Source organism: Bicyclus anynana, chromosome 16 (assembly GCF_947172395.1).
Source record: "Bicyclus anynana chromosome 16, ilBicAnyn1.1, whole genome shotgun sequence".
In the NCBI taxonomy this organism is placed as follows: Eukaryota; Metazoa; Arthropoda; class Insecta; order Lepidoptera; family Nymphalidae; genus Bicyclus; species Bicyclus anynana.
The window spans coordinates 4006867-4020528 of NC_069098.1; the positions used below are offsets into that span (position 1 = coordinate 4006867).

The 13662-nt window shown below is 38.3% G+C and overlaps 1 protein-coding gene across 3 annotated transcripts in view; it reads right to left on the reverse strand.

Annotated features, from left to right (window-relative positions):
* Nucleotides 1–986: 986 nt before the first annotated feature.
* Nucleotides 987–13662, reverse strand: part of LOC112056122 (interference hedgehog) — a 73120-nt gene continuing 60444 nt past the window's right edge. For 2 of the 3 annotated variants that reach the window (XM_052885990.1, XM_052885991.1), the window contains 5 exons: nucleotides 12566–12722; nucleotides 11533–11733; nucleotides 7755–7938; nucleotides 3648–3742; nucleotides 987–2964 (listed from right to left, as the gene is read on the reverse strand). In XM_052885990.1, coding sequence (XP_052741950.1) covers nucleotides 2845–2964; nucleotides 3648–3742; nucleotides 7755–7938; nucleotides 11533–11733; nucleotides 12566–12722 — 757 coding nt within the window. In that variant the 3' untranslated portion in view covers nucleotides 987–2844. Of the gene's footprint in view, nucleotides 2965–3647; nucleotides 3743–7626; nucleotides 7939–11532; nucleotides 11734–12565; nucleotides 12723–13662 lie in introns of all 3 variants that reach the window. The other variant, XR_008251529.1, reaches the window with a different exon arrangement.

Below are 13662 nucleotides of genomic sequence, written 5' to 3' on the forward strand. Positions count from 1 at the left end.
CATCCTCAGTGCCTGATGACAAAAGTCTTCGACCAGTGCATGTTGCCAGTGATGACCTATGGGTCCGAGACTTGGTCGCTAACTATGTTCCTCATAAGAGGGCTCAGAGTCACACAGTGGGCGATGGAACGAGCTATGTTAGGAGTATCTCTGCGTGATCGAATCATAAATAAGGAGATCCGCAGAAGAACCAAAGTCACCGACAATCCGACATAGCTCGACGAGTCGTGAAGCTGAAGTGGCAATGGGCGGGGCACATAGTTCGAAGAGCCGATGGACATTGGGGTTTCAAGGTGCTGGAATAGCGACCCCCCACCAGGTGGACTGACGACATTAAGCGAGTCGCTGGATGCTGATGTTTGGAAGTCCCTACAAATGGCCTACGTCCTGCAATGGTCTTCCATCGGCTGATATGATGATGATGAATTTCGAATCTGGTCCAGGGCATACACCTTCAAATTTTTGGTTGTGTGTGCATTTTAAGAAATTAAATATCACGTGTCTCAAACTATTAAGGAAAAATATAGTGATGAAACCTGCATACCTGAGTTTTCTCAATTCTTTACGTGTGTTAAGTCTGTGTGGTGGACTATTACCATAACACCTTTATTTTTGCCTCAATCTATCTCTTTTTAACACTATGCTACAGATAAAAAAGTTAGAATCTTTTTTACAGTTCTGCTGTCTTCCAAAAACGTAACCTATTCTGTTGTAAAACCATTAAATAAAATAAAAAGTAATCGGTAAAAGTAGAGCATAAAATCTTAGTTTTTTTAATCTACTGAAGCCTGAATCGAGCTAAAAGCATAATATACTAGTACTTGTATGCAAGTAAAAAGGAACACTTTCAGATGTTAAATTTTTAATCAGCTTTGTATGTCCGTTTCGGGTTTTATATATCAACGGCTCTGCCCCGCCCGTGGCGTTAATAAATGTTGTACGAGTCAAACCAAATATATCGCAGGAACGAAGGGAAACATTTCAACGTTAAATTAGCACTTTATTTATATTACCTTTACACAAGTTCAGTCTGTCGTTTGCAATACTCTCTGACATCAGTTAATTTTTTTTTTAATTAAAAAAAAACACAAATAAGTATAATCGGATGACATTTACAATCTATATGATGTTCCCGAACTTCGTGCATTAAGCAGCGCAATACAAGATTTTAGGTATCATCGGTTTCGTAGGGGCGCGGCGGCAGGACTTCACCCCCGCATTTTAGCGTAAGGACACCTGCATCATTTCGGCGACGTCATAAAGATTGCATCCGACTATAACTACAAATGTTGTAAAAACAGAAAATAAATAAAAACGTAAACAAGCAACATTGTACTACACACAACGAAAATTTCACTCAAGTACCTAAGCAAATGAAATGATATGTTCAATTTATTTTCGATTCTAATCCATGCCCTCGTGATCAGATCTAAATAATATCGCGTTTGATAGGAGAGATTACGAAAAAAAATCTTTAATACCTTAGTATAAAACAAGTTAGGCACTTTCAATTATTTAAAGTAAGCAAATTACCTAAACTTACTAGTTAAATTGAACCTAAAACAGAAATATGTATTGTATTTAAAAATGATAGTTCTGCTTTAATTAAATTATTCAAGTACAATATCTTATAGTTAAACATAAAGATAATTTTATTAAGTACATTGCCCAATTAATTACATGATATCAAACAAGTTAAATAATACAAAATATTAGTAGTTAAATGTTTTTTTAAATGGCAACATTTTGAGTATAGTGAACAGATCTATTATGTCTTATTTTATTAAATATCGATACTTAAGTATAGCTTAAGTTATTTAAGTTTAATTCACTCATTATTCAACTGGGAATGGAACTTAGAATTAAGTCAAATATTTACATTAAATAAGCGTTAAAAATATAATAAAAAAGTGTCCTGCTTTATTCTATATAACATTACCTACTATCTTATAGTCTTTGCGCCCAAAACGAAATATTTATTCATGACTATCTGCTCAAACTTTGTGTATGTGATATTTGGATTATGTGGAGCGCGCTTACCTAGAATATGCCTACCCACTTTTGCTTTGAAGGTGTTTGAATTGTAAATGTCAGGAAACAAACCCCGGAAGGTCATTCCAAGTTTTTGCGTTAGCTCGAGTTGCCTGGATATCAACAACATAATGATGTACAGAACATATCAGAACAGCAAGACGCCGCGAACTTAGCAACTCTCTTGTTGTTCTGTGATAGGAAGAAGAAAGAGGAACAAGATCTTTTTTCTAAAGAGGATTTTTTTTCTTCTTTCTTTTTCTTTAAAATTGGCAAGTTCCTGCGCGCACTCACCGAAGGCAACAATCCAATTCAATTTATTTATTTGCAAATTGTATGGTAATATTAGCTGGTAGTGACAATAAATGTATGTTTAGTGATAACAAACATTGAAACGGTGTCGTCTTCGAAGCCGTCTCCGAAACTTTGGAGTATCCGACATCACATACATAAAGTTTTATGGTTATGAATAAATATTTTGTTCTTAGGCCCAAGAACTATATGCTTATATCAAAAAATCCTTATTTATATAGATAGATCTTATTTTAAATACGTCTAATAAACGCACATAAATGCATAGTCATTAGTCACCCAACCCACACTCGAACAATATTTCTAAAATATAAATAAATATCCTTTTGTACTCTCAAAAGTCCATGCACTTCGGCCGGTAAAGTTATCACAATTGCATTTTAAAATTTATTTTAATACTACCGTAATGGTAGAAAATTATTCACACTGGCAACACTGAGCTGCATATTTAAAAATGAACTTTATCATCTACGCAATACAGTTCATATTGAGCATCTTTGTTCACACATATTGTCGTGATGGTCCGTTCTTCCTTGAATGTGGTAATGTGTCGTCGCTATTGGCATTGTTTCCACAATTGTTGTTATGAAGGAAGGACATTTCCACACTACTGTCACCGCCCTGTAAAATTACACACACACTTAAAATTACTTTGTAATCTAGTAGGTACAGTAATTCCTAAAAAATACGAACTTTATTCGTTCGGATAACGCCAGTTATTTGGTAGGTAATTGGACTGTCTTCTCTATCTGAATTTTTTGCTAAAATGGATACAAACATTATTGTACGTGGAAAACAATTTAAAAATAAAAGATTTGGAACCCTCGTAACTATTCTTTTAATTTTAAGTTTTCGACCATCACCATTAATGTATTATTAACATAACACGACGTTTCAAAAATGCTTGTAAACTAAGCCTGATTTACTTAAATGTATTTTGACTTTTAAATTTGCCTACATGTTGCTCAATAACCTTTCTCTATCTACCAATGATTTGGTCGACCAGGTGGACTGACGACATCAAGCGAGTAGCAGGGATTCGCTGGATGCAGGCGGCTCAGAATCGGGATGTTTGGAAGTCTCTACAAAAGGCCTATGTCCTGCAGTGGACGTTCTTCGGCTTATATGATGATGATAATATGATGATCTTCTAATGAAAGTCCCAATAAAATTATTTCCAGCCTTCCAGAGATAAGCCCGGACAAACAGACAGACGAAAATTTTTAAAGTTTGTTGAGACAACACAGTAATTTATAAATCACAATGAGACACTTGAATTTTATTTATATGTAGTGATTACGCACCTCTCCATGCATAGGATTCGCCGTGATGGTGATCGGCACTTTAGCGGGCAGGTATCCGTTATTAGTGCCACCTTCCGGTCCGGGCCCTTTCTCTTCTGCATAGGGAAAATAAAAAAAAAACCTTTTAATATTCTCAGACTTTCAGACATAATTTTAGTAACATTTTGTATCAGAGCTTGTCCAGGTAAAATCTTCACACGACTAAGCGGAGTTATCGTGTTTGAATTTAAAGGAAAATTAATAGGCATACTAACAGACCCAGCAAATATTCTGCCATATATTTACAAAAATACTAAAAACACTATCTTCAAAACAAGAGTGAATACTCACCTTCTAGGCAAGCGTGTCCCAACTTAGACTGTATCTACACATACCATCAGGCTAGATCATGGTCAAACGCGAGCCTATTTGCATTTTAAAAAAAAATAAAAAATGGGAGCGGGGATTTAGGAGGCTAAAAATACTCTAGAGTTTAGTTTTAGTTTATTTTTCATATAAACTTGAAATACGAGTAAATTATGACGAACCTTAAACTTTTAACTTTTATAAAGTGTGAATCGACCTTAATAAATAGGTGACATTTGTAAAGCCATACATACCAACGCGCAATGATACGATCAGAAATACCAAAACATGACCGTTTGTCAATTGGCGGTAGTTGACAGTAAAAGTCCGATTCTCAATATCGTGGACGGAGCGGGATTGTTTTTTTATTAGTTATTCGTTCAATCGTTCGTTTATCGGTACACATTCGTTCTTCCGGACGTTTATTGCTTACGATTCCGCCGCCGTTGCTCTTTTTCATTTCAATCAATATTTTTTTACGACTCCAGTTATGGAACTGCGATATGGGTAACCTTACCAATATCGTAGTACCTTACAATTAATAGAGATTCATTCCGAAAAATACGATTGTGTGTTGCATTTACAGGAACATGAAATCGTTTTTTGTTGGAAATTTTGTCGTGGAAAATATTGCTACGAGTAATGTTTTGAAAAGCTTGCCTTCCAGCGTTAGTTCATCGTTGTTTTATTTAACCTCCTCATAGGAGACGGGATATTGAGCTTATACCCACCATGCTGCTCGCTATTGAGCACTTTATTATGTTTTTAACGACCACTTCATTTAATTTTTGGTTGGTAGTTTCGGCCGTGGCTAGTTACCACCCTAACGGCAAAGATGTACCGCCAACGATGTCGTGTAGAAACCGAAAGGGGTGTGGATTTTCATCCGACTCCTAACAAGTTAACCCGCTTCCATCTTAGATTGCATCATTGCTTGCTATCAGGTGAGATTGTAGTTAAGGGCTAAAGTGTAAGGAATAAAAAAAACTATAAAATGTTAATGACCAATAACTGAGAACAATAAGTAGCACCAATAGCTTCCCAACTCAAGTCTGATTCAACCGAAAATTTGTTACGCAAAAGAATATCATAACCCGATCCAGGACTCGAACCTAAAACCTCGTGATCCGACGCTTAACACGCGACAATATTTGTCACAAGTATTTAATGTAGAACAAAATAGCCCTTAACATCATTTACTTTTAATAAACATCTCGGGAGATATCACAATTTTAAAATAACCCCGAAACAAAATGCAAAGAATATACGACAAAGAGACGCTGACATTTTCCGGAAGCATTTTTCCATGCAATGAAGCCAACAGCCTTTCAAAGGTAATTGACACAAAATAAAACGAATGCTTTCCCAAGGATACATTAAACAACAGTTCAATTCTAGTAACGTTCAGAAAACAGGATTGTTTGTCGTACGTTCTATCGTTCATTCATGATACAAACGTTCCGTTCGCTCCAATATTTACTTTAAAACGTTTTTACCGAATTGCACCAGGAAGGAAGTAAATATATTGTTTAGTTCGTTCGTGTGAATTTATAGAAAACTAGCAACCCCACGGTTTCAGCTGTGTAGTTCCCGTTTCTATGAAAATATGGGGATAAAGCCACTCACAAATAACGTGAAACTTTATATCGTTGAAAGAATAAAAATCGTTTTTTTAATTCTTTACAAGTTAGCCTTTGACTACAATCTCATCTGATGGTGAATGATGATGCAGTTTGATATGAAAGCGGGCAAACTTGTTAAGAGGAGGATGAAAATCCACACCTCTTTCGTTTTCTACACGACATCGCACCGGAACGCTAAATCGCTTAGCGGTACGTCTTTCCGGTAGGGTGGTAACTAGCCACGGCCGAAGCCTGCCACCAGCCAGATCGGTTCAGTAGATCCCGAAATTATCCGCTACAACCTCGCAAAATTTACCTCTATAGACCTTTATATTAATAAGGGGATAAAGAGATGTTACTCGATGATACTGCTTTCCATTTGTAAACGAATCGGTTTACGTATGTCCAGTAATTTTGAAGCATATTCTCATACAGAAATGTGAGAAAAAAGAAACCCCATTAACAGAGTTGCTATTTCAAAAAATGTAAATTGAAACAAACGAATTCTCCCGGCAAAAGTTCTCAAAGATTAAAACAAAATATAACGTTAAAGTTTTGCAAAACTTTGGCGGGTCCTTTCTTGCACGCATATACAAGTAGAACTTTGGCGAGCGTCGAAAAAACTTCATACCACGATCAAAGATTTGATACTATTAGATATGTTACTGACACTTCGAAAGTGGGGCGTAAAAAGGTCGCTAATTGCCTTAACTTAATTTAGTCACATAGCAAACAACGAAAGTTATTTAAACAAATATTGCCTAAACATTGTCTAAAATTTCGAGTTGTGTGTTTAGGAAAAAATGTATATTATTCATAAATATGTAACCACAAAATCGTCCGTGTGTGCGCTCAATGGATAAGAGGAGAGGAAGGCCAAAGAAGAGATGGTTGGATTGTGTGAGAGAGGACATGTCTGTAAAAGGAGTGGATGATGAGTTGACGAGTAATAGAGAGAGATTGACATATTTTTCCGATTGATGATGGTATGATTTTTTTTTTTTTAAAAGAGCAACGTTGAGTTCCTTGCCGGTTTCTTCTCAGCAGAACCTGCCTTCCGAACCGGTGGTAGAATCTTTACAAATAGTCAACTGACGAATCAAAAGTGCTTGTAACCTTAGCCTACTTAAAATAAATTGAATTTTGATTTTTTTTTAATTTAAGTGATTTTTTGCCACGTAACATATCTATAGTATAAAATATCATTGACCACGATAATCTTATCTGTAGAAACAATCTCCTGGTACAATAGTATCCAAAACAATAGCCCACTAAAACGACAGCACTTGTGAAAATGTTTTGCAGAATCACAGCGAAACTTTCCAGCGAATATCGCGCTAATGAAAATTTGTTTATCTTAAGGTTCTCTGTATGTTTTCGTTGGGAAATTTTGCATATGCAAAGAGTAGTTGCGGTCGACGATAGTCCAGAGAGCTTTTTATCTAGTCACTTAGTTGGATATGTTTAAACATGCTTTATTAACGTTGGCAACAAGTTACAGTGGCTTTAAGTCCGCAAGGCGTACGATTATGTAATTTAGGTAAGTTAAACTTGCCTCACATTCGTTATTCTGATTAAAAATACTTACTATGTTATTGTAAAAGTAAGACAGTATTTCTCCGAACAGGTCAGGTTAGGTCAGGTTGTCATAAAAAGCCCTAGTACTACTAAAAGACGATGGCTTAGAAGAGCCCCAATCCATTATTTACTTGAAGGTTCTCAAAAACAAAATGCAGGATGAGACTTTCAAGGTCATTCCACACTTCAGTTACTTTTGAATTCGAAACGTCACCTACTAATTGAATTTAATTGAATTGAATTTATAATTGAAGTAAAATAATTATTTTATTAAAAAAAAAACAATTTCGTATCCTCCTAACTTCTAGAAGTAGGTCAAGAGATAAAACAAGTTGATGTCCAAGACAACACAGAAGAAACAAAGGAAGACAGTGCTATAGATGGAAGGACGATGTCAAAAAAATCCCTCTCCTCGTCATCATGTCAGTACTCACTGTCAGCGTGCGGTCTCTTAGCGCGCCGGCACAGCAGGAAGGTGCCGGCCAGTATGAGCAGCAGAGCAGCCGCGCCCGCCGTCACCAGCGTGCCGGCCCGCTCTCCTCGTCATCATCTCAGTACTCACTGTCAGCGTGCGGTCTCTTAGCGCGCCGGCACAGCAGGAAGGTGCCGGCCAGTATGAGCAGCAGAGCAGCCGCGCCCGCCGCGCCGCCCGCCGTCACCAGAGTGCCGGGCGCGCTCTCCTCCTCTTTAGCTGGTGCCTCGGTACTTGTACTTGGAGCGTTCAACGCGCGTTGAGTCTTCGCGATCTAAATGAATCATTTAAAAAACACATAAAAGTATGAAACAAAATATTTCGTAATGATTTTAAACTTATTTCGTGGTTGTTCATTATGAATGTTATTTAAACGGGTACATACCACGATAAAACGACGAGATTTTTATTGTCGATATTTCGACCCAGTTGCATGGATCGTGGTCACGACGGGACTGAAGTTGCGAGATGAGAAGTGAAGTCAGCTGTTAGGGGCAAAATCGATCTACCCTCTTTCTTGTTTTTTTTCTTTTTTCAACGACCTCGCGTTTTTGGCTGTTTAGGCAAACCACACTCACGACATCGCTTTTGTTATTATGCGTGTCGCGGCGCCCTCTTGGTTTGCACAATTCTACCACCGGGTTCCACTCGCTGGCTAGTTTGAAGCCATCTTCCCGATTGAAATTTTTGTATTTTCGAATTTCAATGGCTTCTCGAACTACTCGGGGTATATAGTGGCGGTCCGTGGAAATAATGTGTGGATTATGGATCTCAATCCAATGTTTAGTTCCCGGTTGTAGAATGTGATCAGCTATCGCAGACTTTTGCGGGTCGTTGTTTTTTATCGCTCGTATATGTTCTGTTACACGGGTTGCTATGGGCCTCTTCGTTTGTCCAATATAAGAGCTACCACAGCTGCAGTCGATTTTAAAGCAATTTTTAAGGCAACTCATACGTTCTAATCGTTATGTTCTGGATAAAGTGCAGTGTCAGTTATTACGGTTACATTTGGAATGCAGTGCAGTGTTTGATCGGGATGTTTTCGATGTTATTGATAGAGTAACATATCTTCAAGCTCAACGAACTGCTGAGTTATGTGAATTAAAACACGAACATAAATTGAAGGGTTTATTACAAAAACACAAGCCTACTATCAATATTTCGGACTTCGAAAGCGAACAGAATTTAAATGTAGTGAACCTTTCAAACCAAGTCTTATCTAGCGCTGCTCTAAATGCCCTAGACAAAGGGTTGAATTTTGCCATCTCGCCTTCACGAATTCCTTATGAAAAAATCATCGGTGGTATCGAAGAAGTGATAAGTCGTAATAAAGTGCCTCAGAGAGACGCCGAAATACTAAGACAGGACGTTGCGGTAATGCTCCGGAAATCCAAACCCCCCAGACAGAATATCTCGTCTCAGGAACGGGCGGCCATTTTGACATTACGTCATGATAATGATGTTTTAGTTTTAAAAGCAGACAAGGGGAATGCAACTGTCTTATTGAACGTCTCAGAGTATGAGAAAAAGATAGACGACTTATTAAAGGACACCACAACTTATAAGAAGGTAAATTATAACCCAACTGCGCGAGTGACTAGAAAAACTACCAAGCTGATCAGGGATTATCGTAATGTTATCGGAGATGATGTAAGTAATAACCTTTTGAGACCTCGAAATATACAACCACCTAAACTATACGGCCTGCCAAAAATTCATAAGTGTGATGTTCCTCTTCGCCCTATAGTGAGTCAAATAGATTCACCTACTTATGAATTGGCGAAGCATGTCTCAAGTGTTCTACAACCACTAGTGGGCCACACGTCATCTTACGTCAAAGACTCCCGCCATTTTGTACGTTTATTACAAGACACTAACATTGAAGGGCATGAGTGCATGATAAGCTTTGATGTCGAATCCCTATTTACCAACGTACCAATTCACGACTTTATGGAGGTACTTAAAATAAAGTTACAAGAAAACAACATCCCGGAGGAGTATGTCACCTTAACAGGGCATTGTTTGGAATCTAGCTTTTTCCTTTATAAAGGTGAATACTACCTTCAGATTGATGGGGTGGCAATGGGTAGCCCAGTTGCCCCAGTAGTTGCCAACTTATGGATGGAGTATTTTGAAGAGCTCGCCACCTCATCTATACCCATACAAGTTAGGTTTTGGAAAAGGTACGTGGATGACGTTTTTGCTGTCATGCAGGGCGGTGAAAAAGAGGTGCAACAATATCTGGCACTTTTGAATGGTATTCACCGGAAAATGACCTTCACATACGAAATGGAAAAAGATCGGTCGCTTCCATTCTTGGATGTCCTAGTCAAGGTCCGACTAGATGGTAGTTTTAGTCACACTGTTTACCGGAAGCAGACACACACGGACAGATATTTACATGGCTCTTCGCATCACCATCCACGACACCTTGCGTCAGTGGCTACCACCCTCTTCAATCGCGCTCAGGACCTGTGTGATGATGTTCACATCCAGGCTGAGCTGGAACATATAAGCAAGGTGTTACGTCGAAATGGTCATAAGCCCCTTGTATTAAAAAATAGTTCACATCAACGGAGAGAACGACCTTTGGAAGTCGAAAGAAGAATGGCCTACTTACCTTTTGTTAAAGGGGTAACTGATAAAATTGGATCGTTCCTAAGGAAAAAATACAACATAAAGACTGTGTTTACTCCTTTACAAAAGATCGCCCACATGATGCGTTCTCCAAAGGATCGTTTGCCATACCAGTGTCCGGGTGTGTATAAAATCGACTGCAGCTGTGGTAGCTCTTATATTGGACAAACGAAGAGGCCCATAGCAACCCGTGTAACAGAACATATACGAGCGATAAAAAACAACGACCCGCAAAAGTCTGCGATAGCTGATCACATTCTACAACCGGGAACTAAACATTGGATTGAGATCCATAATCCACACATTATTTCCACGGACCGCCACTATATACCCCGAGTAGTTCGAGAAGCCATTGAAATTCGAAAATACAAAAATTTCAATCGGGAAGATGGCTTCAAACTAGCCAGCGAGTGGAACCCGGTGGTAGAATTGTGCAAACCAAGAGGGCGCCGCGACACGCATAATAACAAAAGCGATGTCGTGAGTGTGGTTTGCCTAAACAGCCAAAAACGCGAGGTCGTTGAAAAAAGAAAAAGAACAAGAAAGAGGGTAGATCGATTTTGCCCCTAACAGCTGACTTCACTTCTCATCTCGCAACTTCAGTCCCGTCGTGACCACGATCCATGCAACTGGGTCGAAATATCGACAATAAAAATCTCGTCGTTTTATCGTGGTATGTACCCGTTTAAATAACATTCATAAAATATTTCGTCTTCTTAATAAAGCTTAAAAACCCAAGCAACCGGTAGATTTCAAAGAGAAAGGAATCTCATTACAATATACTTTTTTGTTTTTTTTTTGTTTTGTTTAGTTAAGTCCATCAGTGATCAGTCAGTCGACTATAAACTGATTTTTTGATAGAAGAGAATGATTTTTTAGGTTGGAGGTCGCTACATTAAGCGCCTCTTCGTGTTATGGTCATACATTGGTTGGTCCACCACACAACTCTTCCACGGTGGATCGCTTTAGCCTTTTCGTCTTACCAGACGTTATTAGCAATTTGGCAAGACTGTTTGTGTGCTCTAGTAGTCTGCTTTTGTGTTTTATGTTATTTCTTCCTTGACTGTCGGCATTTCGAGATATTCATGCATGTCCGCTGTTTTAGTGAACCAAGGAGCATTTAATATTGTGCGGAATACTAGGTTCTGATATCTCTGAAACAATATACTAAATATCTTATTTATCATATCTTAATTACAATATACTAAATAACTTATTTATCAAGACCTACCAGTATGGCGCTGAAGTCCGAGGGCGCCTGCGCAGTGTAGGCCTGTATCTTGAGCTCGTAGGCCGTGTCGGGCGCCAGGTGCGCCATGACCATGCTGCGCTGGTGGCCGGCAGCCGTCACCTTCTCGTAGGCGCCCGCCCACGACACGGCGCGGTAGTACACGTAGAAACCCTCCGCCTCTACGCCGCCGTGGGCCGACCACTGGACATGGTCAAACATTTTACTATCAGAATGTCCTACCGGGTGTACTTCTGCTACTGCAAACATCTTTAAAGTCAGCAGCCCATGAGTTCGCTCTATTACATATTGCTTTCTATCTTTCTATTAAAGCGATATTTATAAGAGAGGCGCATCTTAGGCCTACTGAAGGCACTAAAGTATTCTAGTCGCTCGCTTTTGTAGTCAATTAAAAAGGCACACAACTCCAACTCCGCTCGAAATAGCTTTAGAAACTGAGCCTTGTCGAGTGAGAAAACTGTGGGAACCGCTGCGCTTTAGAAAGAAAGCTTGTCACTGCTAGCCAAAGATTTACCCAATTTGTTCATTCAATAGAACATTCATTCATTCCTTCTAGATCCTACACTACATTGTATCATCTATCTATTCATACCATCGATCTCCTATTAAAAAGTGAATGCACTATCAGCGACCAAAAAACGTCCCCACTCAATGAGTGCCAAACACAACTTCTTGACACTCAATTCAAGTAGTCTTATTTGCAAATTCAACCTTAAAATCAATACGTAAGGTCGAATTTGCTCTGAATTTGGAATTTTATTGAATATTGGACTATATTTAAAGGCATTAAGGTATAATTTTCTTTACCAATAATTCTAAAACTGTCAAAGCAAAATTGGCCATTTTGTAAATGAAATTTTCTACATGATTGTGTCCGTTTGTTGTCAATGATTCATACCGAATACCAACAATAACTAATTAATTTATTAAATTCTTATTTACCCATTCATTCACTCATCCATTCATTCACTTATCCATTCCCTAACTCATCTATTCATTCAAATAAAGTACTTACCGTCCAGTTAAGTTGTATGCTGTGCGGCGACAAAGACGTAGCCTTGTCCAGCGTGGGCGCTCTCGGACTCTGTGTGCCGCCACGTTGCAGGAAGAACTTTCCGCTACTACGTCCCAACTTGTTGTCCTGATTCGAGTACACCGCTGCTATACGAAACCTATTAAAACAAACAAAACAAATAACAATTCGTTTTTGTTTTATAATTCTTCGTAACAAACTGACAAATCCAAGTAACACCTTGGAGGATGGAGGATGCATCAATAAATCTGCCTGGGTCTTGATAGGGACGTTGTGCCTTAGATTCGGTGGTTGTTTGCGTATTTACACGCGTATTGCACAGCAATTCATGCTGAACTGTACACCCTTTGTGTTTAAGGTTACAGATATGCAGATATGCTGTCTCTGGTGTAGGATTTACTTCACGTAGAAACATTTCATCATTATCAACCCATATTCGGCTCACTGATGAGCTTGAGTCTCCTTTCAGAATGAGAGAAAGAAAGAAAGAAAATACGTTTATTCATTTTTTTCAATGTCACAAACAGTACATCCTATCTTAGATATTATATGACTGTCACCAAACAGAAGGCGTTTACAGCTCAGCATTAACCACACTAGCCCAATGCAGATTGGCAGACTTAACTCACTTAGAGAATTAAGAAAATTCTCTGGTAAGCTGGTTTCCTCGCGATATTTTTCCTTCACCGTATGAGACGCATGATATTTAATTTCTAAAACAGTAACACTTCAAAATTCTTTTTCTATCTATTTATCTAGATTATCTAATAAAATTGTGACACATGAATCGTATGCCACAGACCAACAAATCCATTTCTAAAACCACAAACCTAAACAAATATATTTTGTGCTCAAACACCGAATAGTAAACGCATTGCGAGCACTGTTTGCTCTAAATTTATATTAATCAAATTTCCGTTCTGTTATATTACACAAAAATAAATAACGAACGGGGAATTATGAAATAATTGGATTTGGTTCCGGGCACAATCCAATTATACCGTTTTAGTTTCAAATCTCCAATTTAGAGTTTTGAAGTGTATTATTTATGTGTTGAAAGTATGTAGATGGACTTTTTA